This window comes from Anneissia japonica, unplaced genomic scaffold, assembly GCF_011630105.1.
Source record: "Anneissia japonica isolate Jap-2015-1 unplaced genomic scaffold, ASM1163010v1 scaffold288008_len1385354_cov213, whole genome shotgun sequence".
Taxonomy (NCBI): domain Eukaryota; kingdom Metazoa; phylum Echinodermata; class Crinoidea; order Comatulida; family Comatulidae; genus Anneissia; species Anneissia japonica.
Window position 1 is genome coordinate 1,255,572 of NW_022720123.1, and position 23,823 is coordinate 1,279,394.

The window sequence follows — 23,823 nt, forward strand, 5'->3', positions numbered from 1 at the left end:
CAGGCCCCCCCCCCCCCCCCCCCTCACTTTCTCATTGTGTCATCCACACACAAGTAGATAAAAGACAATGAATTAATTATTACCTCATTTCCCAAGCTAGTGGCCCTCCCACTTTTCCCTTGTGCCATCAGTCCTTCATGTCAGTACTCATAAATACAGTACGCCATAGCTAAGATTACGCAATGTCACCCGGGGCTATGTATACCATTGCTAATAATATGCAAGGTCACCCAGGGCTATGGACGCCATACCTAATAATATGCAAGGTCACCTACGACTGTGATCAGAATGTACAGGCCTATGCTCTGTTCACATGCTACTGTACTGATATTAAAATGATAATATATTTTAATAATAATAGTGTTTATTATTAAGCTGTGTCTGCTGTCTGTCATAGTTAATAATGTTAATGTTGGTGCATACCATTATTGCACCTTCCACACTACAGATACATCATCTTAAAATAATCTATTACTTTTTAAATTACGTTACATTGATTAGAGATTATGATGTACTTCTCGTTACTCCGACAACGATAAATGCAATAAAGAGTTCAATGCATGGTGATAGTTTATTTCTCATTATGTTTTTTTTATGGAAGAAATGGTAATCAGTGGAATAATATATTACGTTATAAACATTATTAGGAAAGTAAGTTTACTATTGTTAAAAAAAAACTTTTGACAATGGGTCGCACACTTATTCCAGCCCTGGTTATATTTTCCCCAACCATCTTTAGTCCCTTCACCAAGTCTGTAAATTATGCAATTTAGTATTATTAACAATATGTTTTTAATAAATTTTTTTTCAACAGTTAAGTATCTGTTAGAAAACGGTCTGGATCCAAACTTGGGAAATGAAGATGGATTGACAGCTTTACACCAGGTAAGAATACAATGATAAGTGACATTGACAACTCTTTAAAGCTTGGTTCTCACGAGAGCCCTAGTATCCCGATCGGGAGCTAACCGTTAGCACCTGCGTGAGAACGCCCGATCGGTTAGCGCTAACCGTTAGCAAGTTGAGCTATTGTTGAGATATTTTTGGTATCTGGATCGGGATTTTCTCGATGGACGCACTGCAGCTAACGGTTAGTAGGATGCGAATCCTGCTAACCGTTAGCAGCCGTGTGAGAACATAGCCTCTATGTCTTGGTTTTTGAAGCCTGGTTTCCATAAAATTGCTACTCTCTACAGTGTTTTCAGTGCAATTGTTGTACTGTGTAACAGTCCCAATCAGGAAGGCTCTTCCACATAGGCTTAGCCAGCGAGCCGTCCAGCCGTCTTTTGGACGGCCTACAATTATTTACTTTTTCCGAGACGGCTTGAACGGCTTGGCATAATCAGCTCGGCCTATCCTAATTGTGTCTGCTTAGCTTAATATGTTAATGGTTAGGATAGTAATTATAAAATTGAAACATTCATTACATTAAAGTTTCTACTAACATATTTCATCTGTGAACAAATTCAAAAATTAAAGATTATAGTAAATTGCTGTAAAGATGTCAAGTATTAAGATATATGAACATTCATCAAAATTTAAGAGATTCACAGAATCCGAGATGACACTCAAATTGATTGAAATCAAATAAACTTTGTATAAAGTATTTTTGTCACAATAAATGCATTGCTTAGATCTCATACTGTACAACCTCTTAAAATAATGTCCATAAAATATTATCTGTGAAACTTAAAATTTATTAAGCATACTGTCTGAACAGCTTTCCTATTTATGGAATATAGTAAGTAAAAATCGAGAAATGTAGAAGGAATATTTTTTCTTGGCACATTTACTGAGAGTATTATCATAAAGTTAGTTATTTGAAAGATACTAGGCTACAGTACACACTCAAGGTATGATGTGTTTGTGAAGCTACCAAGCTACAATACACCTCAAGATGTGATATGTTATAAAACATTGTCTGCAACAAACATAATTCAATTAGTTTTTAAAGTTCTCTGCTCTACTGTATTAGATAAGTTTGTAGAAGCGGTTTGGAGCAGCGTGAAAGGTTTGGTTTCCTAACCTTGAGGTCGGAGTTTCAATCCCTCGCTGTGCATTTCGCTTGTGTCCTTAAACAAGACACTTTATCTACATTGCTTCTCTCCACCCAGGAGTATAAATGGGTACCTGGTGGGGTTGCTTGCTCCTGCGCTGAATACAGCAGCAACACTTAAGCATATGGAGCCAATGACCAGGGACAGAAGCGCTTCGTATCTGCAAAGAAAGGCGCTATATAAATATATATGAATATATATATATGAGTATAAAAGCTATTGAAAATGTGTTAATACTGATACAAAATACTATAATTATTTGTCATTATATTTAATGTTTAATCTTTTGATCGATACATTTTATTTAGTTACCATAGTCTTTTCTTCCAGATTCGTAATTATGTAAGTTATAAATAATACATTCAGACATTAGTCATGGACATCATACTCGAGAGAGAACTTGCTTACTGTAGTCTGAAGTTCCAATATATTTTTCCAGATTTAGACGATAAAAGAAAAACAAAATGACGCACCTCCATAGCTAAATCACTGCGCACAAATTTGTTATTCAAGTTCACAGAAATATATGTCATGATGATTTTCTGTTAATAAACGATAACCTTTCACAATGAATTCATAAGTAGGAGTTTATAGATGCATAATAGCATGCAAACACATTGAACTTGCACGGTATTGTATATAACTGTGTAAAGGAATACATGAGTGGTGGTAGTCTTAAGTGAATGCATCATTGAGTTTATAGTGGTATTTTCACTTGTAATATTGATTTAGCTCCAGTATGATATTTAATTGTCTTTGTACTCTACGGTTATGTTAGCGTCTTGATTGTTGAGTATTATATATGTTTTTACTTACTCTTTTTTCTCTCGAGTCGCTCATAAGTTGAGACTACATTCATGCTTTTATGTTGATGGTGCTTAAAGATACCTAAACCAAACAAACATTTTCAAGTGTTCAACAGATCCAGACTTTCAAATTAAAGTAATATAAAAACTATTCTTTACATTAATCCATGATGATATAATCTTTTAATCCTACAGATAAATTTCTTTTGCTATTTGCCAAGAATTACAACATAACTTATATTAAATTAATAAAAATCAGAAAAGCTACACAGTGAAATGGATCTGTTTTCTCCAAGTATAGTCTAAATAAACTTACAGTGCATTACACATTACAATGCTTAACCTGAGGACCAAAGAAAACATAGGTTGTATAATTATATTGTAATATAAAATGAGTTATTTGCAAGGTAACATTATCTGATATTTATATATTGTGTCTACCCTTGGAAATAATACCGTACATTGTCAACTCTCATTGATCATATATACTACTTGAAAAATGAGGTCTTCAAATAAACACTTTCTCAATGTGCTAAGATAGAAACTCCATTCCATTTGTTCGCTGATCATTTTCCATCGCTGTACCTCAATTATGGAATTCTCTTATGGAGTTGTCGATGGAACCCCTGTAAGACGGGGGTTCCATCAAAACAAACGTAAACGACTGTCATCGGAAAAAATTGTAATTTGTTAGTCCCACCTTAAGCCTCTGTAAAATTTGCAGATTTTGCTTATTTTGTAGTTTAAAACACAGTTTTTAATATCCTGTACATGATAAAATCGCTCGCCTTTCTCAAGACCCTAACTGGAGCTTTATAGGCTGGCCACATTATGGTGCCACCGCTGTAGGGATTCATTCACCTCCACCTATCCATGTTCATGTTGAAGTAAATATTATCTTTGTTTCAACTTTAACAGGAAATTATGTGCTTTTCACAGTAAGTCTGTACAGTGAAACATACAAACTACATTTAGATTTATGTTCCATACGCCTACACTTACTTTTACAATGAGGATGTGTGTCTCAGTGACAGCATGATGGCCAAGCTGCCTATAAAATAATGTAGAGTAATGCATTTCATTACATGTTGCATAATGTGAATCTCTCAAACATGCATTCTTTGAATGCATGTCTTAATCGCAGTAGTGCACCCACAGACAACAGACAGAAAATTACAGAGAAAAAGGAAAACAGTGATTATCCTAGCTTTATATGACAGGAAATATGGGAGTACAAGAATGAATAACATGGCTATATATATGTAATAGGAATCATAGGAATCGATTAAAAAAATGGAAAAGGAATTACAATTTTCAATCTAAATTGTTGCTTTTCACCTTGCCTAGCTGTAAGTGCACCAGTACATTATTAGTACAAGCATGTAAATAAAAAATGAATATAGCAATATTTTACAAGAATAAGAGAGGCTACATGAATGAAATAGGAATCGTTAGAAATGAGAAAAACAATCACTGGTTTTATGATTATTCAGACTGTGGGCGGAAGCGTTCTTATTTAAATACAGCAGGGGTCTGCACTACAAGTAAGCCCTATGTCACACTAATTTTGTCTTAGTTAATATAGTAGTTTATACCTTCAGTTAAGTTGAAGGTTAAATGATATGATATGATTATGCTTGTTTTAATGGGTATTTATCACCTGGCTATGGGATAGTAGCTGCAGCATGGTACTATAATATGGAAGGCCATCAAAACAAAGATTGTTAGTTGCTAGCTTGTAGCCTGTAGTAAGGATACAGGAATATCCTTCAGGCCATTATCAATTGTCACTTCACACTGAAGTCTGGTTTATCCTTCATCTTATAGACTTTGTACCAAAGTATTTTAAAGGATTATTCTACAAGTAGTCCTCTAGGCCATTACATTTTTTTGCCAGTCCAACTTGAATTCTGCAAGTTTGACAATGAAATATACAAAATATTATTAGTCAATGAATCATGATTTAAGAAAGGCACTTACTATATAATTTAAATTAAAAAAATTCAAGTAAGGGGCTAGTTAATAAAAAAATCAATATTTAAAATATTTTGTTTTCATGGTATGGTCTAAATATTATTTGAGGAATGCCAAATTATCTTATACCAACCATTCCCCAGGCCATTGCATCTTTTCGCTAGTCCAGCCTGGATTTAGGCTTGACCTTGGTGATGTCATCTGATTAACCTTACCATTCCCATAGTGTGCTTGTACTGGGTAATGGTTATTGATTATTGTCGGGCTCACCAGTTAGATCTAACCCATCAGATCAATTTTACATTGTAACAGAATCGTGTTAGGACACATGTTTACCAACAGGAACTGTTTTTGATTGTTTGTGTTTTTTTGTGTTTAATGTCTGTTTATACAGTAGCTTAGAGGTCATCTGATCAATTTTCATTAGTAAACTTATAACTGGAAAAAAGGGAGAACAGTAGGGAGAAGTCGTGAGGAGAGAATGTTTGTATGCTTTAATGAAAAAGAAAATGTTAGTCTATAAATGAGGATATGTCTGAAAACAGAAAAACAGACTGAAGTATTATTCAATGTCATAATAAATTATTTTAATTAATTCTTGTATCTTTGTGTTAAGGATATATATATTAATGTGTGTTTGTAATTGTCTTACAAAACTATGGCACTTTATATTGACATTAGAAATTTGTTTTATTTATTAGACTGGCTACTTGTTTTGGTTTCAGTTAACTTGCTAGAATTAGTCACTTCAGTAGTATGCAAAAGATAATGCAACCATCATTGAATGTGCTTTTATTTTTTTTAATGTGACAGCCACCAAAAACATCAGCTTTTAATATCCAGAAGGATAAACTTTGAATTGCTTGTTTAAAAGAAAAATTTTAACTGTCAAAATTAATAAAAATTATATTGTATTTTAATTACAAAAATTTAATTTTCTAGCAGAAGTCCAACAGCATGCAAAGAATACAGTATACTGTAGAAATATTTATGAATATTTATATGGTGATTAATTTTTGAGGAAATGTATTTCTCTCTCTTTCTCATTTAAAATAAGAGAGCAATTCTATTAAAACAATATTTTTATACTGTAGTCATTAGATTAGTGTTTTCTGATGACTGCTACCATTATCGATTGTGGATTAGCAATAGAGCAAACATTGCAAATAAAATAAAACCTCCACTAATTCACCTAATAGAATTATACTGTATATTGTGACATAGATGGATAAATAGAGAATGGAAGATATAGCAGCAGTTATCACCTGTATACAGATTGCACAGGTGCATGATATATTTTTCACCTGTACTCATTAGTTTAACAGGTTTTTTCACTTGACAAAATGGAATATCTTAAATCCTCTGAAGTATGCTTTAAATAATAATAAAAATAATTAATCAGACAGATTGAAAATAATATCATTATTGAGACATTATTATCCATTTTGTTTTATATTTTGGGGTTCTTACAATAAATTATTAAATCGTGCAAATTAAGTTTGGATGTAGTGTTACACAAGATTGTCTCTCAAAGCATTACTGAGTCTCGCAAAGCATTGTGGAGTCTCGCAGGGCGTTATTAATGTACAATATAACCTTTCAGAATGTCTTTAGGATGTAATCTAACCTCGTTTTGGAGGGGAAAAAACCAAGGGAAGGTGAAAGATGGACATAAAGTGAAAAGAGCAAAACATGATAACCTACAAATCATGTTGCTTTACTTTAGCTTATATTGCAATTCAGCTGTTGTAAACCTCTCATTTGTGGGACGTCAGCTGTATACCTGTTCCAAGACACATCAGTAGGAAAGCATCCGGTTACCTGCAAACATTACATAATTAGATTATAATAATACCACATGGCTGTTTTTATTATTAAATTCATCCTTTATGATGTGTACATTATTTTTCATATTGCAATAGAATGTGATACACACACATTAATTAATATTTTTAGAATAATGATTATCATTATTAGTATAATATTGTATTGCACAGAGCTATCAAAATCTATTCAAGATATTATAAACAGTATGGTGGTGTTGTGTTTTGAGTATTTTATAAATTATACAGTAGACTGGCACAATAAAAAAACTACCATTTGTTGTTTTCCTTTTACGGATTCACCGAGGTCTAGAATCAACTACAGTACTGTACAAGGCAAATCTAGGAGGGCTATATTCTTGGATCTTGGCAGGCAGGGAGGGAGGAGGGGGCCTATTATTACCATTCATGCTTGTAATAAAGATTCTGAGAGGAAAAAAAAAAAAAAAGCAGTGAGCAGCATTACTCAAACTCATGTTTGTTTATTCACAATGTTTTTTCATGTGATATGTGATGAGTTTTAGTAACATGAGTCAGCCCAATTTTTTGATCTTCCGGTATAAAACTAAATTTTATTTGAAGTTAAACTCTTCCCATAAGGAAACAATTGACTGATTTATTTAACACGAGTTTTTTTCTCTGAGAATATACAGTATAGGCTACCATATTTTGATACTATGTAAGAACTTTACTATGCAAGCCATGTAACATATTGCCATTTTCAGTTTTTTTTTTACAATCATATTTACTGTCTGTTTTGCAACGTGGGAATGTTTTTTGGCAAACTTGTTCTTTTCTGTAAAATCTACAGTCAAACTTTTGTTTGCTCCCCTGTAATGCATGTAATTCTGTGATAATATATTTTTGATCATGATATTGTTTTTTTGTACAAGACCTATTTCGATTCTTGCTGATTGGATAATTATAGATCACATGGTATTAAATTAATGGTTCCATTCAATGAAAAAAATTATATTAAGTGGATGCAATGTCACATTGTTCCATTTGATGTTTTCGCCGTGAATTTGAGTTAAAGTTGATGGACTGCGCCATGAGATACATGTATGTAAGAGAATATAGGTTGGCTGCATATCACCTTTGGTATTTTGACCCTACGAGTGCAGATGATTTATTAATATAAATCCTCCTTTAAAACGAATGACATCTGTATACAGTAGGGGTTATATATAAAACAAATAAATGTTTCTGATTCATCGATCGGATAAAACAATTTCATTTGATGAAAAATGGAATACTCCATTCAACTCGGCTAGGCTAATGAGATATTTTTTAAAGTAGGGACCTCAGGATGGCCGGAAATGGCATACTCAGACTTGTAAAGTTAATAAAATACAATTGTTACTATACTCTCAAACCCATCTCAATAAACACGCAGTTCATTCCATTAGGCCTACTTATTAATTTTTTTCTTTTTCTGTCTGACTGCCTGGCAAGCTCTGACTGGTGGGGGCTTGACCTGTCCATTGGGGAGCTTAAGCCCCCTTTCTCCACTGGCACTGCTACTGGCTCAGAGACCAATAAATTTGGATCAGGTTTTGTTTTGTTAAAATTGTTTTTTTTCCTCTACATGCTTAGGCCTACTGTAACTACCTCCGCCAAAGAGGTTATAGATTTGATGCTGTGTGTCTGATAGCAAGATTAAAATTTAGTAGAATGGTACATGACAATAAAAGAAAGACACCATTCGATTTTCAGAAGAAAAGGTCAATTCGTATCCTGCAGTTTTACGCACTATACACATCCTCCGGCATATTGTTGGTGCTGTATTTGGGCACAGGGCTCTATGGAGTGACTGCTGTATATTTAAGTGTTTATATTCGGTGAACTGTCAGCCTCTAGAAACATAAAACCATATGCTTCCTTATTATTTTCAGTGTTAATGTACTAATTTTAAGTGTTATTATTCAGTGAACTCTGCTCGTAGAAATATAGAAACCAATATGCTTCTTTATCAGTGCCAATTTTAGGATTGTCCCAACGTAAGGCTAAATTGGCTGACGGGGGTCTGAAAATTTGCAACAGACATCAAGGGACAAAGCGCTGGTGAAAGCCAAGGAGAGAGACACCTACAAAAAAGCTACTCTGTTCATTTTTTCGTCCAGCTGATCAACGCAAAGACATGGCCTGTTGTCCTATGTGGCAGCTTAAGCTACCCTACTCAGTGGTGCCTCAGCTGTTCCTTATTAGAATGGAAATATTTAGTAAGTTTGTATTTGTAAAAGTAATCAAGTAAAAAGATATTATCCACACAAAAGTGATGGCAACGTCATCTCAACATCGAAGCTGTACCCTTCTTTCTCTTTCTTCTATTGAAGTGCTATTTTTTTGTATACTGCAGCCACTGACTGCAAAACAATAATATGACTGTATGATTTAAAAGCAGCTTGAGACAACTTAATTGTGTGTGCTATGGAAAATTATGCAAAGCCATAACTAGTACTAATATATTAAAACTGTAGACCCTGGATGAAATGCTGTAGTGGATAAAAGTTAAAAGTGTGGTTAGATATGATCTCGCATCATAGGAGAAGACAACAAGTTTAAGGAGTCTATCGACCTATATTGGCTGAACTTGCGATAATCATTCCATGCGTATGCATATAACATCACCAAAATGTCCAATCAAGTTTTTATTATGTTGTGTTTTACAATTAACATTTCAATGTTTGTGCGCGTGTGTCTGCATATTTAATCATTCAGCGAGAAATGCACACCTTATTGTGCGGTGTTTAGTAACTATCCACAAGCTGTTTTTGTATTCTGATAATTTATGAACCTGTTTACAGTTATAATCATTGTTGGAATTGCAAAAAAAGTATAGAATATGTTTTGCAGTTGCTACAGACTTGTATGTGTCCTTATTAATTCACTTCAAGTTGATATGTAATCATAGTTTCAAAAAGTGATTTCCATGAGATATGTATTAATTGAATATTGAAATGGATTTATTACTGTCTGTCATTTTTTTTAGCTACCAACCAAACACAGATTCAAGCTCTTTAATTCTTGTTAAATAGGCTTCATTTATAACTATTCAGATTGTGCAGTAGACCCGACTAATGCAATTCATACCACAATAATTGTTGATAGTTGGTTGGCTCTGCTGTGAATTCACGAAGGTCGCGGGAGTCCACTACTTTAGGATACAGTGTATGTAACAGGGCCATGAATCTTTTATTTCGCATTGTATGTTTTTGTTCTGTGCACCCGGCATAATCTCATGATTCAGATTCGTGGGAATCAGGAAGTTGAAGTGTAAATCAGGGTCTCCACTAGATCCTCAGTTTTGATTCACTTGGTTTTAATAGATTACATAATTTTTTTTGTAGAGTTTTTATTTATTCTTTCTTTATTCTGAAATACACTTTAAATACAATGTACTGGTTTCCAAAGTGGTTCAGTTTGACACACAAAAGTAATAACAATTTTCAAAGTTCTTTACTGTACTCTAAGCTAAACTAATAAAAATGCAAATACATGAATTTTTCCTTCCTAGAAGCTTCTACATTTACAAATTCTCATCCAGTTCACACCCTGGGTTTTATCACCTCTTTAAGCTAGGCTTAAATCTTTCCTTTTCTGATCTTATTAATCTGCATAAATTCCATATTTATTTGTTATTTGTTTTGGTTGATTATTAAATTAAAGCACATACTGTAGAAACTGTGAAATATATCATACAATAAATTACAAAAATATGTAAATTATTAACTCCAATTTCACATGTTTAATTTGTTGTCTTTTATGACCATGCTCAATTGCAAAAAAATTATTGTTTTTTTTTCAAACATTTCTCTTTAGATTTGAAATTGCGGACATCTTGGAGACATCTTCCTGAGTATGAAACTCCTTATAGTACTTCAGTACCACAATAGCACAAAGAGGCCATGCTAATATTAAAGAACAGTATGCTATGCAAATATACTGTATATAGAACAACTGTATAAATCTAATATAAAGGTTATGATCCAATGCCTAAGCAGGTACTGACAGTTGTAAGCACTAGTGCTTTAGTGTAAATTTGACTAAGATAGGTCAGTGAGTGCAGAACTCTCCCCTTTCATGTAAGAACACAAACATCTATCTGAATTTAAACATATTAGAAAATTGATAACCATGTGTGAAATCAGAGATTTCCTAGATATTCCCACAGTAGGTAAAAGGGAACACCCAAATACCTTCCTCACTTAACTGTAGGATCCCACCCCTTTCAGATCTTAGGTCCTTGATTGCCACTTGCGCCGGCTAAACCATTCTGGATCCGCCACTGGTATTAAATTGCTGTGTTGGTATTTTTGGAGAAAAAATGGATTTGAACCCAGGACCATGGATTGGAAGGCAAACATCTTATTCTTAACCATTTCTACACTATACTCTTTGTAATATTGTACTGTGGATTGAATCTGTTTATTCTAACAGACTCAAGATCAATTCCTATTCATTGTATTTGTAGAGAAAAGTCTGGAAAACAATAAAAACTTACTGATTTTGATTTACATAAATGCTTATTGATAAGGTACTGTATTGTTGATTTTTCAAGATATTTGTAGTAAAAAGTCTGTAATCAATAAAAACTAAATCAAGATTTATTTGTCAATTAAAAGTTGATAATTGAGCCTTGAACCTTTGTTTTTAATGTAATGAATTGTCTTATGTTTTGAAATGCAAATAAAAAAAAAAATTAGCATTTTCAATATTTTAATTAATTTATACTATTTATGTAATTGTTTTCAATTATTTACTTTCATTGTTTTTACTGTAGAATATATTAATACAGAACCACTTAGAATTCGATGCTACAGCACTGAACTTGTTATTCAGTGTAACGAGAGAATAAATAAAGCAATAAATATAATGGTTATAGCCCACAAATTTTAAATCGGCAATTTGCAGGTATATTTGAATACGAATATGATCGTAGTTTTAGTTCAGTGTAGTGGAAAATCCGAGATAATTTTCTGGACACACGCATCAACACGTAGGTAGTTTTCAAGCAAACAGTTTTTGATTGCTTGAACATGATTGTGTGTCGCCAGATGAAGATGCTGAGGAAAAAATAGTTTTCTCATGCTAGGAAATATGGTAATGATATATTTTTGGTGATTTTGTTGTGCAAGTAGAAGTAAGAAGACATAAACAAATCCTTTCACAAAAATAACATGTTTCGCTAGACATGTTGAAGTAGAATTATGTCATGGATTTCAAAGGTAGTTGATCAGTTAAGGACTTGCGTATTTCTAAAACATAGGTAGTTCTGTAGTAGAACAAAAGTCATAGAAAAATGGCTGAGACTATCACTCTTAATTTTTTTAAGTCTGCAGATTGTTATCAATCTATTGTTTTCCCTAATTTTATGGGCTGTAATTTATTTTTTTTTAGTTTACAGGATCTAATATCATACCACTTCTTTGAATGTGAATGAATTTGATAAATTGTGATTTTTTACCCATAGTCGTACAGAGCAGAGCATCAGCAACTGCAGTAAATAATAATGTATACTGGTAATAATTAGAGAATATAATTACTTTCTAATAACTAAATACAAGAACACAATTATTATTATCTAGCTCTTAACTTACAGTAAACGTTACAGGATGTTTTATGCTTTAGTACCTTCTTAAGTTTCATACCCAAGATTTTTCCTCCATGTTGATTTACAAGCATCTACTCATTTGTTAATTAATGAGAATATTAAAGAGGCATCTTGTGTTGAAAAGAAGTTCGCAATAAATCTAAATTCTAGCCATGTCACATTCAATATTGAGTGCAATTTATAGCGATGTTGATTATAGCCGTGCTCTATTACATCTTAAGAAACTAAGCGGAAAATAGTTTGAATTTCAGAGATTCATTCTACCTGTTACCTGTGCAGCGTAGCTTGCGGCGTGCAATAAGCCTCTTTACTAAGCAACGTGACATTTGCTGTCATTACTTTGCAAAACATCGTTCAGACACTGTAAGATCCTTATAGTTTTTTTGCTCATCCTCTTGTGTCGTTTAACTCTTATTTCTAATTTGACATGGAATTGGCTGAAGGTCAGAATGCGTCGCCTCTCCATTTAATGAATAAGGGTTTTTTTTGTAATGCATTATGTATTGTGTTTGATGTTTATTAGAATCTTTTTTGATATGGCATTTTGTTGTTGTCACTATCTTATTCATTATAAACACCCCCGTTCCATTTCTTATTTTGCAATATAATTTTTTCTTTTGCTCTTTCATTATTTTATTTTTACCATATTTTCCATCATCTTTCATCATGATCGACATCGTCATCACCATTATTTTCATCATTCATCATCATCATCACCATTTATCATCATTGACATCTTCAGCATCATCATCATCATAATTTTTAATTTATTTTTTAAACTTTATTTCCAGAGGATAGTCCATCCAGCAAAGCTGATCATTGGGGCCTTCAACAATAAAATACAATAACAAAGCATTGCAAATATATATCATATATAAGTGATATGTACAAATTATCACCATTTATCCTCATCATCTTTCTGCCATCATTTATAATCCTTATCTCTACAGATTTATTAATACCATGATTAACTGTTTATTCCTATCTCGTTTTACAGTCTTGTATTGACAATAATGAGCCGATGATGAAGCTGCTGTTAGAACATGGTGCTGATGTGAACATCATTGATCGGGAGCTGTGGACGCCGCTGCATGCTGCCGCCACCTGTGGCCATATGCACCTGGCCGAATACCTAATTAGTCAGTAAGTGGATACTGCTTCCTCCTACGTTTGAAATATTGAATCATAGTTGCTCGCTAATCACCCTTTTCGGAAATTGATCTTATTAACTAACTAGTAAGTTACAATAAACCTTTCATTTCATTTATCTTATTTCCATCCCGACCAACAATGAACCATCACCTCGAAAAAGCTAGTTAATTACTACTCGTCCATGATAATAAAATAGTATAAATAGACATAATAACATTAAACCCATAGAAAAATATGAGAGAGCGTGCTTATAAGTTTTTGCATGTTATTACTTAAACTTGAAGAGATGATAGATTGTAAATAATATTAAAAAAAGCTGTAAAGAAATGTCATTATTATTATAAGGCAATCGCACATCCTTTTGGCAACATTGGGTGTGATGCCAAGTGAATAATAAAAATAAATAAAAGAAAATTATAAATAATAATTATAGTGTATGAATGCTGTCTATGGGAAGTAACATGAAGACCAAACAATTGAAAAAGATGACAACTTAAAGATGATTTGACACATTTATAGAGAAAACAAATGTTGAAATTTTTTTTTTTTTTTTGTGAAAAGGGGATTCCCGCATATAGGCCCAAACCACCCCTAAAATTAGCACCCAAACATTACATTTTTTCCAAGTCATGCTCGCTTCAGCCATTCCTCAACCCTATCTCCAACATTCCCAAAATAATACAATAATTGTGAATATTTAGTGTGTAGGGAAGATGTAGAATACTTTAAAAGGCTATTAAAACAAAACTGAGATCTTAATAACCATTTAACCACTACATACTGTAGGTAATGGAGGAAATGATACAGGCTTTTCACTGTATGTGCAGCAGAAGCCTTGAGTAGGAACACAAATCATGTACAGCAACAAGGAAACTCATGGCACGTATTGTCTGAACATGAAGTAAACAATATGGAAAAGCCTATTAATACTTATACTTCACTTACCTTTATATTAATATACCGAATAGCACATCCTGTTTGGGTGACTGAGCTCTGTCGCTTTTGCTATTCCTTGGCACTGATTTGGTTTTTCTTGCAATTTGTTGTATTTTTGTTTTCTTCTTTTTTAATGTATTTCTGGTTTTTTTTTGGTTTTTTTTATTGCCAAAAGGAATAAAATTTAAATAGAAAATGAAAATAAAAAGTATGGCGCATCATATTTTTACCTGTTATTGAAATGTGTATGATACTGTAATACTGCAGAAGCTTCAATGACACTACAGTACTGTACATAGTGATGTTGATGGTGAGAATGATGATGATATGAGGATGTGATGGTGATGACGATAACGATGAGGAGGGTGCTGGCAATGTTAATGATGATAATAATGAGGATGTGATGGTGATGACAATAATGATGAGAATGGTGCTGGTGCTGGCAGTGTTAATGATGATAATAATGAGGATGTGATGGTGATGACAATAATGATGATGATGGTGCTGGCAATGTTAATGATGATAATAATGAGGATGTGATGGTGATGACAATAATGATGAGGATGGTGCTGGCAATGTTAATGATGATAATAATGAGGATGTGATGGTGATGACAATAATGATAAGGATGGTGTTGGCAATGTTAATGATGATAATAATGAGGATGTGATGGTGATGAAGATAATGATGAGAATGGTGTTGGCAATGTTAATGATGATAATAATGAGGATGTGATGGTGATGACAATAATTATGAGGATGGTGCTGGCAATGTTAATGATGATAATAATGAGGATGTGGTGGTGATGATGATAATAATGAGGATGGTGCTGGCGATAAATGAGGATGTGGTGGTGATGACGATAATAATGAGGATGGTGCTGGCAATAAATGAGGACGTGATGGTGATGACAATAATAATGAGGATGGTGCTGGCGATAAATGAGGATGTGATGGTGATGACAATAATGATGAGGATGGTGCTGGTGATAAATGAGGACGTGATGGTGATGACAATAATAATGAGGATGGTACTGGCGATAAATGAGAATGTGATGGTGATGACAATAATGATGAGGATGGTGCTGGCGATGTTAATGATGATAATAATGAGGATGTGATGGTGATGACAATAATAATGAGGATGGTGCTGGCGATAAATGAGGACGTGATGATGATGACAATAATAATGAGGATGGTGCTGGCGATAAATGAGGATGTGATGGCGATGACAATAATGATGAGGATGGTGCTGGCGATAAATGAGGATGTGATGGTGATGACAATAATAATGAGGATGGTGCTGGCGATAAATGAGGATGTGATGGTGATGACAATAATGATGAGGATGGTGCTGGCGATGTTAATGATGATAATAATGAGGATGTGATGGTGATGACAATAATAATGAGGATGGTGCTGGCGATAAACGAGGATGTGATGGTGATGACAATAATGATGAGGATGGTGCTGGCAATGTTAATGATGATAATAATGAGGATGTGATGGTGATGACGATAATGATGAGGATGGCGCTGGCGATGTTAATGATAATAATGAGGATGTGATGGTGATGACGATAATGATGAGGATGGTGCTGGCGATGCTAATGATGATAATAATGATGTGATGGTGGTGATCATAATAATGAGGATGGTGGTGGCATTGATGATGGTGATAATGAGGATGGTGATAGCGATGATGATAATGATGAGGATGGTGATGGCAATAATGATGAGGATGGTGATGGCGATGATAATGATGAGGATAGTGATGGCGATGATCATAATGATGATGGAAGGTGCACCGCTGCAATTTTTTTAGTATTCTTATTATAATATTGTTGTTGATTTAGAACAGGAGTTGTACAATATACTGTATACAGTAATTAATTTAGGCCTTTTCTTACGGGCCGGATAATATGCACTTGTGTATTGGCATTAGTAGACCTACTTTAGTTTTCATAATAACCCTATGACTATGTGAGTCCGATTGCAACAACACCTTCAGCAGTGCATGCTTTATAGTTCATATGTAAATCTATCAATAACAAAGCATTATTATCATGGGCATACGTCATCCTATAATCCGGACTCTGTGGACCCTTTGAGTTCTAAAGTGCTTGTTATTCAACTGTTACTTACAATTCTCCTTAGAGAGATCAGTTACTTTTTTCAGTTAAAACTCAAGATCTTCAGCCAAGGAAGTGTATGTGATTCAGAGATTGAACGGAAATTCATTCCTTTTTGCTTTTATCCATTAAATGTTTTCTGTAAATAAAGTAAAATTGTAAAATACAAGCCTTAAAGAAGGTTGTTTTACATCAAAACAAAGGATTTATCTACGATCTTAATAGGGCATGTAAATATAATTTTACCTTAAAGACCTTAAAAAAATAAAAATATAATTTGTACAATGCATACATGTAACATGTAATGCATAAGCAGTCTTTGTGAACAATCAGTTGTGTTGCTTAAAGAGCAGAATGCTCAGTAATTGACCTTCAAAATATGATGTAATTTAATTTGTTCTGTAAGTATGCTTTTCCTCATTAGCATAATATAAACAAAATATTTATCCAGTAATAACAATTAATCGACTATAACCAAATTATATCAAACTGATTCTGTAAATAATATACCATTAAAGGCTGATTTCCATAAAATCGCTACATGCTATCGCTGACAGCTTTCAGGGATGCTGATTAGTCAGAAATCAGGGAGTCTTTCTTAAACAAGCTTTACAGTCTAATAAAACTGTGTACAAAAAAGACAATGATGGAGTCTATGTCGAGAGTCCCAGAATAACACTATTCAATGATTGTATGTTTGCAGGGGAGCTGACCTTCTTGCCATTAACTCCGATGGGAATATGCCCTATGACATCTGTGAGGATGATACTACTCTGGATTATATAGAAGGCCAAATGGCTAAAAGAGGTAGGTTTATATACTATATCTATATTTATCTTTGCTAGTAATGTTATTCCACTTCAGGAAGAAGGACTTTTAATTAAATCTTCACTCTTCCTACTCTACTCACTTTCATAGTTTCTTTACATCATCCATCTTTACTTTTTCATGTAAACACAAGGTGGAATTGATTAGTGCTGCATCATGAAAAGTATTATTATTCCAAAAGGCAGAATAAATAAATTCTTTCAAGGTATTTTCAAAGGCAGTTAAATCCACTCTTGGGTTATCTGGAAAAAATCACTGTTAAATTTATCTTAATTTCCTTGATGGTGGCAGCAGTAATGCTCTGGTGACTGAGGTAGTGCCTGGAGGAAATGTAAGTCTCTCCTTTTAGGTGTAGAAAAAAGGCTGATATCATAATTAAACACTGCAATATAATTTTGGGACTTTTAGAATGATTAATAGCTTATGATGTTTTGATTAAAGACAGTGCATCTGTTCACATGTGGATTGACCATGCGTAACTTCCTCCTTTTAGGCGTAAAAAAAAAGCTGATATAATTGATAAACACATATAACAGATATGTGATAATTTTGGGACTTTTAGAATGATTTAGCTTATTCATGTTGTGATTAAAGACAGTGCATCTGTTCACGTATGTGGATTGACCACGCAATTAAAAGCTCTAAAATCCTAATAATCTGAGGTAATCCAAGTTGGTTTCAATTGTATTCATTTCTGTAGGAAAAATAACATGAGAATTATGTAGGGCTTCTCTGCCAATGACATTCACACAAGGAGTGTTGTTGCATAATGGGATTTAAGTCTAGTTTCTTTTAATGTGGTCACTATTAGAAGCTTGTAGTGAGTGATTATAAGGTATTGGTTTTAATAATTATATACATAAGGTTTGTATAGTGAAATTCACTGTGGGTACTATTGTATGTGGTTTGCATGAACTTGAAAATGTTCATATATGCTTGAAAATATACAAGATTCTATGAACAATGCAACACGAGGACGCCCACTCAATGGATCTTTTTTAATGACTATCCGTTCAGACGACAGGCAATCAACAGAGAGCGTCACATTATCTAGCACTCACAGAGAGGGCAGTTTCGCTGTGCAACCGTCGTACGACGCAGTGTGCACCCAGCTTTAAACTCGCAACGATCGCCAGAACGGCGTCGTCGCAAGTTTCGCCTGCAGCTTCGACAACAGGAAGCTTGTATCTCACAGTATGATTTTAATAGTGTGGATAACTTATTGTACTAGCCTTTACATGAAAAGGTTTTATGCTTTTCTAGGAATTGTTCAATATGTAGGGTATAATGATATGCACCTTGAGGTTAGCAGGATCTGGAATTTAGGATTACCTGTAAGGTACCTTTAACCACAATAATTTACATCTTGAAAAAAACATTGCTTACTATTTAGTAACTTCCTTTTTCATTGACCTCAAAAATAGTGCCATCTACTATGTTCTTATTTATTTTGCCTTGCAAGGCATTTACTGCCAGAAGTGCATTCTAGTATATGAACATTTATAAAGTGTAAAGTAATGGCTACTTGATAGATAAGAAAACTGCTTGAATTTTGAACTCTTGTTCAATTTAGTGATTTAGTTCTGCCAAAGTTGAACTAATGCCTTCATAAAGGTAGATTCACATTGAATTTGAATTCGGTTCGTAGAACGTTTTCGATGCACGTTTTAGTACGTGCCTCTATTCTTTACGACAGATTTGATTTTCTTTTTTTCGTTTTGTTACTCCATACGAACCAAATTTGTATTCGGTGTGAATATGCCTCTACTCTTCTAAAATTTTTGATATCTTTGGGGATATTTGGATTGATATGTAACACTGAGAGGGTGAGAATGCTTTTGGGCCCATACAACTAGGGTGAAAAGTAGTAAAATGATGATGATATTTGTTTATGGACTTAGCAGCTTTAGTGCCAAGAGGTGGTGGGGAAGCTGGGGCAAGTGCGTATAGAAGCCCTGTTCAATATCGTGAAAAGACAAAAGTAGCGATAAAAAATGCCATAAGGCAAAAAAAAAAAATTGCTTGTTTGCCCTCCTCCACCCGCTCCTAACTCACTGAAAAAAATAGGGGCGGAAAAACAAAAAACTTTAAAAAAGGGGTTTTTTTTAGCTTTTTCCTTTACAAATAAAAAAAATGTGAGTGAATTTACCTTCATTTTTTGCCAGATGCCCTATAAATTAGTCTAAAGTAGTTGTTTGATGTAATATTGCCATTCTAGGCCTTTGTGGGTTATTTTTATTCCATCTTAGGCCCAATAAAAAAAAATTATTAGTTTATCACCCTCGTGCGCATGCCTTTTATGGTACTGAAAAAAAAAAAAAAATTTTTGAAAAATCTTTTTTTTGAAAAAAAAATATTTTTTTGGAACATTTTTTAATTTTTTTAATTTTATTTATTTATTTTTTTAAATTTATTTTATAAAATAGTTAGTAGATATTGTTTGCATTATCTAAATCATGTTTTACTTTGAATATCAATGCTCCAGCAAACAAACCGGGGGTTATATTTGGCTTTAGCAAAAAAAAAAATTTAAAAAAAAAGCCTCCCTCCCTCATCACTTTTCCTGCCCAGATAGGGTGATAAACTAATAATATTTTTTATAGGGCCTAATGAGTATTTACAATTATTTTTAAAAGAAGTGCAAACAAACAATTTATTTTATTTGATAATTTTTGCCTGGAAGCTACATCGCACCAGCCAAGGCTGCTCCTGCCAGCCCTGGTTAGCAGCCTACATGCTATATCATTATATTACTTAAATTTATGTTTCAATGCATAACAACATTGATCCAAGGCATTGAGTTAACACGTTCTTGACAAGTTGTCAACATGAATAATATATGATGGATAGTTTCAGACTATTTGTATTGATGGTTCACTTTAATATAACCTATCGCAATATCAAGATTAAAATCTTGTCGCATTCATCCATTTTCTTGTCATTTTTATACATAATTCAAGCCATCAAGATTACCTTGATGTGTATTAGATGAGTTTGAATGCCAAAATGGAAGTATTTTTTTATTTGACATGATAGTAATTTCAGTATAAACGTACCCATTAAACATTAGGTTTGGTTGAGGTGTTGCCTTATTATATCCAGGAAAATACAAAAAACATTCAACATGCTAGATGCATAGACAAAATGTTTAATGTTAAGCCCTGTCTAGACTATGTTATATTTGACAAAAGCATGTGACATGCCTAAATATGGTCATGATGACATCACATCATGACCATATATAGGCACATTATGACCATATATAAGCACATCATGACTATATATGGGCATAAAACAGTTTTTTGTAAACAAAAATTGATAGTGTGGACAGACCTTAAAGGCCTGTTTATACATTAGAGATAAGAAAAGTTTTTACACTAGGACGATTTGAAACGATTTAACGTGTATACAATAACAAAATATTTTAACAAATCAAATTAGATTACATCATAATCATGGAAAAACAATAAAATCGTTGCTACTACTGTACTATGATTTTAATGTGTTTCCATGATTATGACATCATCTGATTTGATTTGTCAAAATATGTTGTTATTGCATTACTGATAAATCATTATCGAATCGTTCTGGTGTAAAAACTTCTCTTATTTCTTTTATTGAGCAATTGCTTTTTAGCTTTTTTCATCGTTATCGTTATCGTTGAAGTGTAAACAGTGTTGATATCTGACACAGAAGGAAGATAGCATTTTATATACTGTAGTTCTTGGGTTTATTTACGAATTTCATTCCAACATCTGACTGAAAGTAGGAAGTTGACTTATTATACACAAGTGGAACATTTTACATAAAAAACTACTGAGAAGTTAGGGTGGGTTTATACATGAGTGAACCTGTAGCTTGGAAACTACAGTATTTGTACTGGTACTGGTACAGGCATTTATAATGCACCTTTTCCTTGTAGTTTAAAGCGTAATTACTAACCTCTGACAGTGAAAGTAGAAAGTGGGAGTGGAACATTTTGCATAAAAACTACTCAGAAGTTATGGTTGGGATCATGAGGTGTCTCTGTAGCTTGGAAACTATGATATTTATATAAAGGAAAGTTACAATGAGAAAGTGATTGCATAGGAGATGAAGTTTTGTTGATGATAATCTTTGTAAGATGCAATGGCTCCAAGAATGGCAAAATGAAAGCATGAAAATGAATCAACTTTCGTTTATTGAATCACTTTGGCTTGCATCGCTTTCTTTGGAATGCATTCTACAGTATGTGTGTAGGCACTCCATGCTATCTTCATAATGTGATGTAAATTTCCATCCCTGTCAAATCTTAATTAATCTCAAATTGTTTTCCAAATGGAATTTCACACATAGATTTATTATATTGATCTATCCTTGAATAAAGTACTTCATCTACAGTTATAGTCAGGGCTGGAAAAAGTGCATGACCGGATGACCTGCGGTCTTAATTTTATGGAGGCGTTTTGGGGAATAAAAAATCCAAAAAATAAACTGTAGTGCTATTAGTGTGCAGACAACATTGTTGCTGGAGCCATTTCATCGAAACAACTTTCATGGTCAGAGGCACGAACACTTTTTTTTCCAGGCCTGGATAATATAGTAAAGTACAGTATAAATACAGTACATGTAAGCGGGGATAGATACAAATCTACATGACTTGTCATTAATTCTACAACATACAGGTCCAGAATCAATGCTTATCATTGCATCCCTTATTAAAAAATATTTTAAAAATTAGGAAAATTTTGGGCCCATCCACTTTCTTCTAACACCAAATGATCATTTCTTGTAAATAGCTTACCTGATGATATCTATGCTGAATGTTTTCTAATAAGCTAGTGACTTCCAAGAACCTAATAGGTATGTGTAGCCATACAGTAGTCATTTCTAGAAGAATGGTAGTCTGTACATAGGCCTACTGATAATAACTTGATTAAGATCTGGCTTAGATTTCCTTATCTAGGAGAGGCAGGTGAATCCATTTTACGTAGATGCTTAAACAAAGTAAAGAAACACTTGGTTAAAGAGGTAAAATTCATAACATTATGGCAGTACAAAAATGTCTCTCATTTTATATCTACTAAAGATCAAACCCCTAGGGAATATAGGGGCATTGTTGTTTATCATTTTAAATGTCCAGGTTGTAACAGTGATTATATTGGCAAGACAGATAGATGCTTAATAACTAGACTGAGTGTAATAAATGATCATATACAAAGTTGTGAGACATTCCAATATGTTTTAGGTTTACAAGGTATACTTGAAAATGATAATGTAGCCTGTAATGCAAGTAATAAATTAGGTTTAATATTTTCTAATACTAACATTTTTGAGAGTTCGCAAAATTGGTCTATACTATTGTTCAGGGATGTCACCACGCTGGTTGGCGGTGGACGGGTCTGTCCAGCACTCAACATTTCCGACCTGGATTTACAGGCTCCCGACCACCACTATTATTTCAACAGTTTACAAATTGTAACAAAATAATTAGTTTACCTAAACACAATAGACAAGCTAAATTGATAGATAAAGACAAGAAGAATACAATAAATGTTTCCGTGGTTACGTTAATTGTAACAAAATACTGCACTGCCCTGCTATTCATTGCTAACTTAACAGCCTAGGCCCAGTTGAGTCATAGCGAACGTCGTGGGCCGGCATTACACATTCAAAGGTTAAAGTTGAAATCGTGACCATTCAAGTGTTTTATTATGAGAGCATGGTCCGGGGCAGGAAGATTATTAAAAATTTACGAAACATTTTTGACAGTTCGCAAAATTAGTCTATACTATTGTTGTTTAAAGAAGCATTTGCTATACATTGGCTACACCCATTGCTTAACAATGGGCTGAAAGTTTCAAAGGAGCTTTCTTTGTTTTTGTGGGTAGCTTTGATCAGTAGGGTAAGAATACTTTGATCTTTAATTTATTCATGACTATGTCACCTACTGGGTGTAATGTTTTGATTGGTCAAACACTTTTGGTACTTGTGCATATAAGCTTGCAAATATGGATAATTTTTCATTCCTGATGATGACATAATTAATGTTGAAATATTGAATCCCGACACGATGGCGTGCATTTTGATACTTGGAATATGTATTATACTATCTTATCTGAGATTAATCAGTGGACCTTTCGGTATTATACTATCTTATTTGGTAGTCAGTTTCTGTCTCGGTTACCATCTGAAACACTTTTTTTATCATCAATTTAATTATATTTTAATATTTTTTTAAATTTTATTTTTTTATTCATTAACATAATAAAACATAATAATAAAACAAAGACGACAAGAAACATATTCAAAGGATAAAAAACAAAAAATATACCAAAATTGGCAACTTATTTCCATTGTGGTCCTATCCTTACTGCAAAAAACGTAAAAAACAATCTGAGACAGCAAAAACATGACTTGAATTCAATTCAAATAACAGATTTGAATTGAAAATTGACTCTATTGACTAGCTGTCACCCCAAGAGATGTTTCAATAAAGATTTTCTATCATTTTTATTTTGATA

The 23,823-nt window shown here is 33.4% G+C and overlaps 1 protein-coding gene across 1 annotated transcript in view; it reads left to right on the forward strand.

Annotated features, from left to right (window-relative positions):
• LOC117111239 (protein phosphatase 1 regulatory subunit 16A-like) overlaps positions 1-23,823 on the forward strand; it is a 53,249-nt gene that overhangs the window by 14,613 nt on the left and 14,813 nt on the right. The window contains exons 3-5 of the mRNA XM_033254143.1: positions 815-885; positions 13,272-13,417; positions 17,196-17,299. Of these exons, the coding sequence (XP_033110034.1) occupies positions 815-885; positions 13,272-13,417; positions 17,196-17,299 (321 nt within the window). The remainder of the gene's footprint in view (positions 1-814; positions 886-13,271; positions 13,418-17,195; positions 17,300-23,823) is intronic.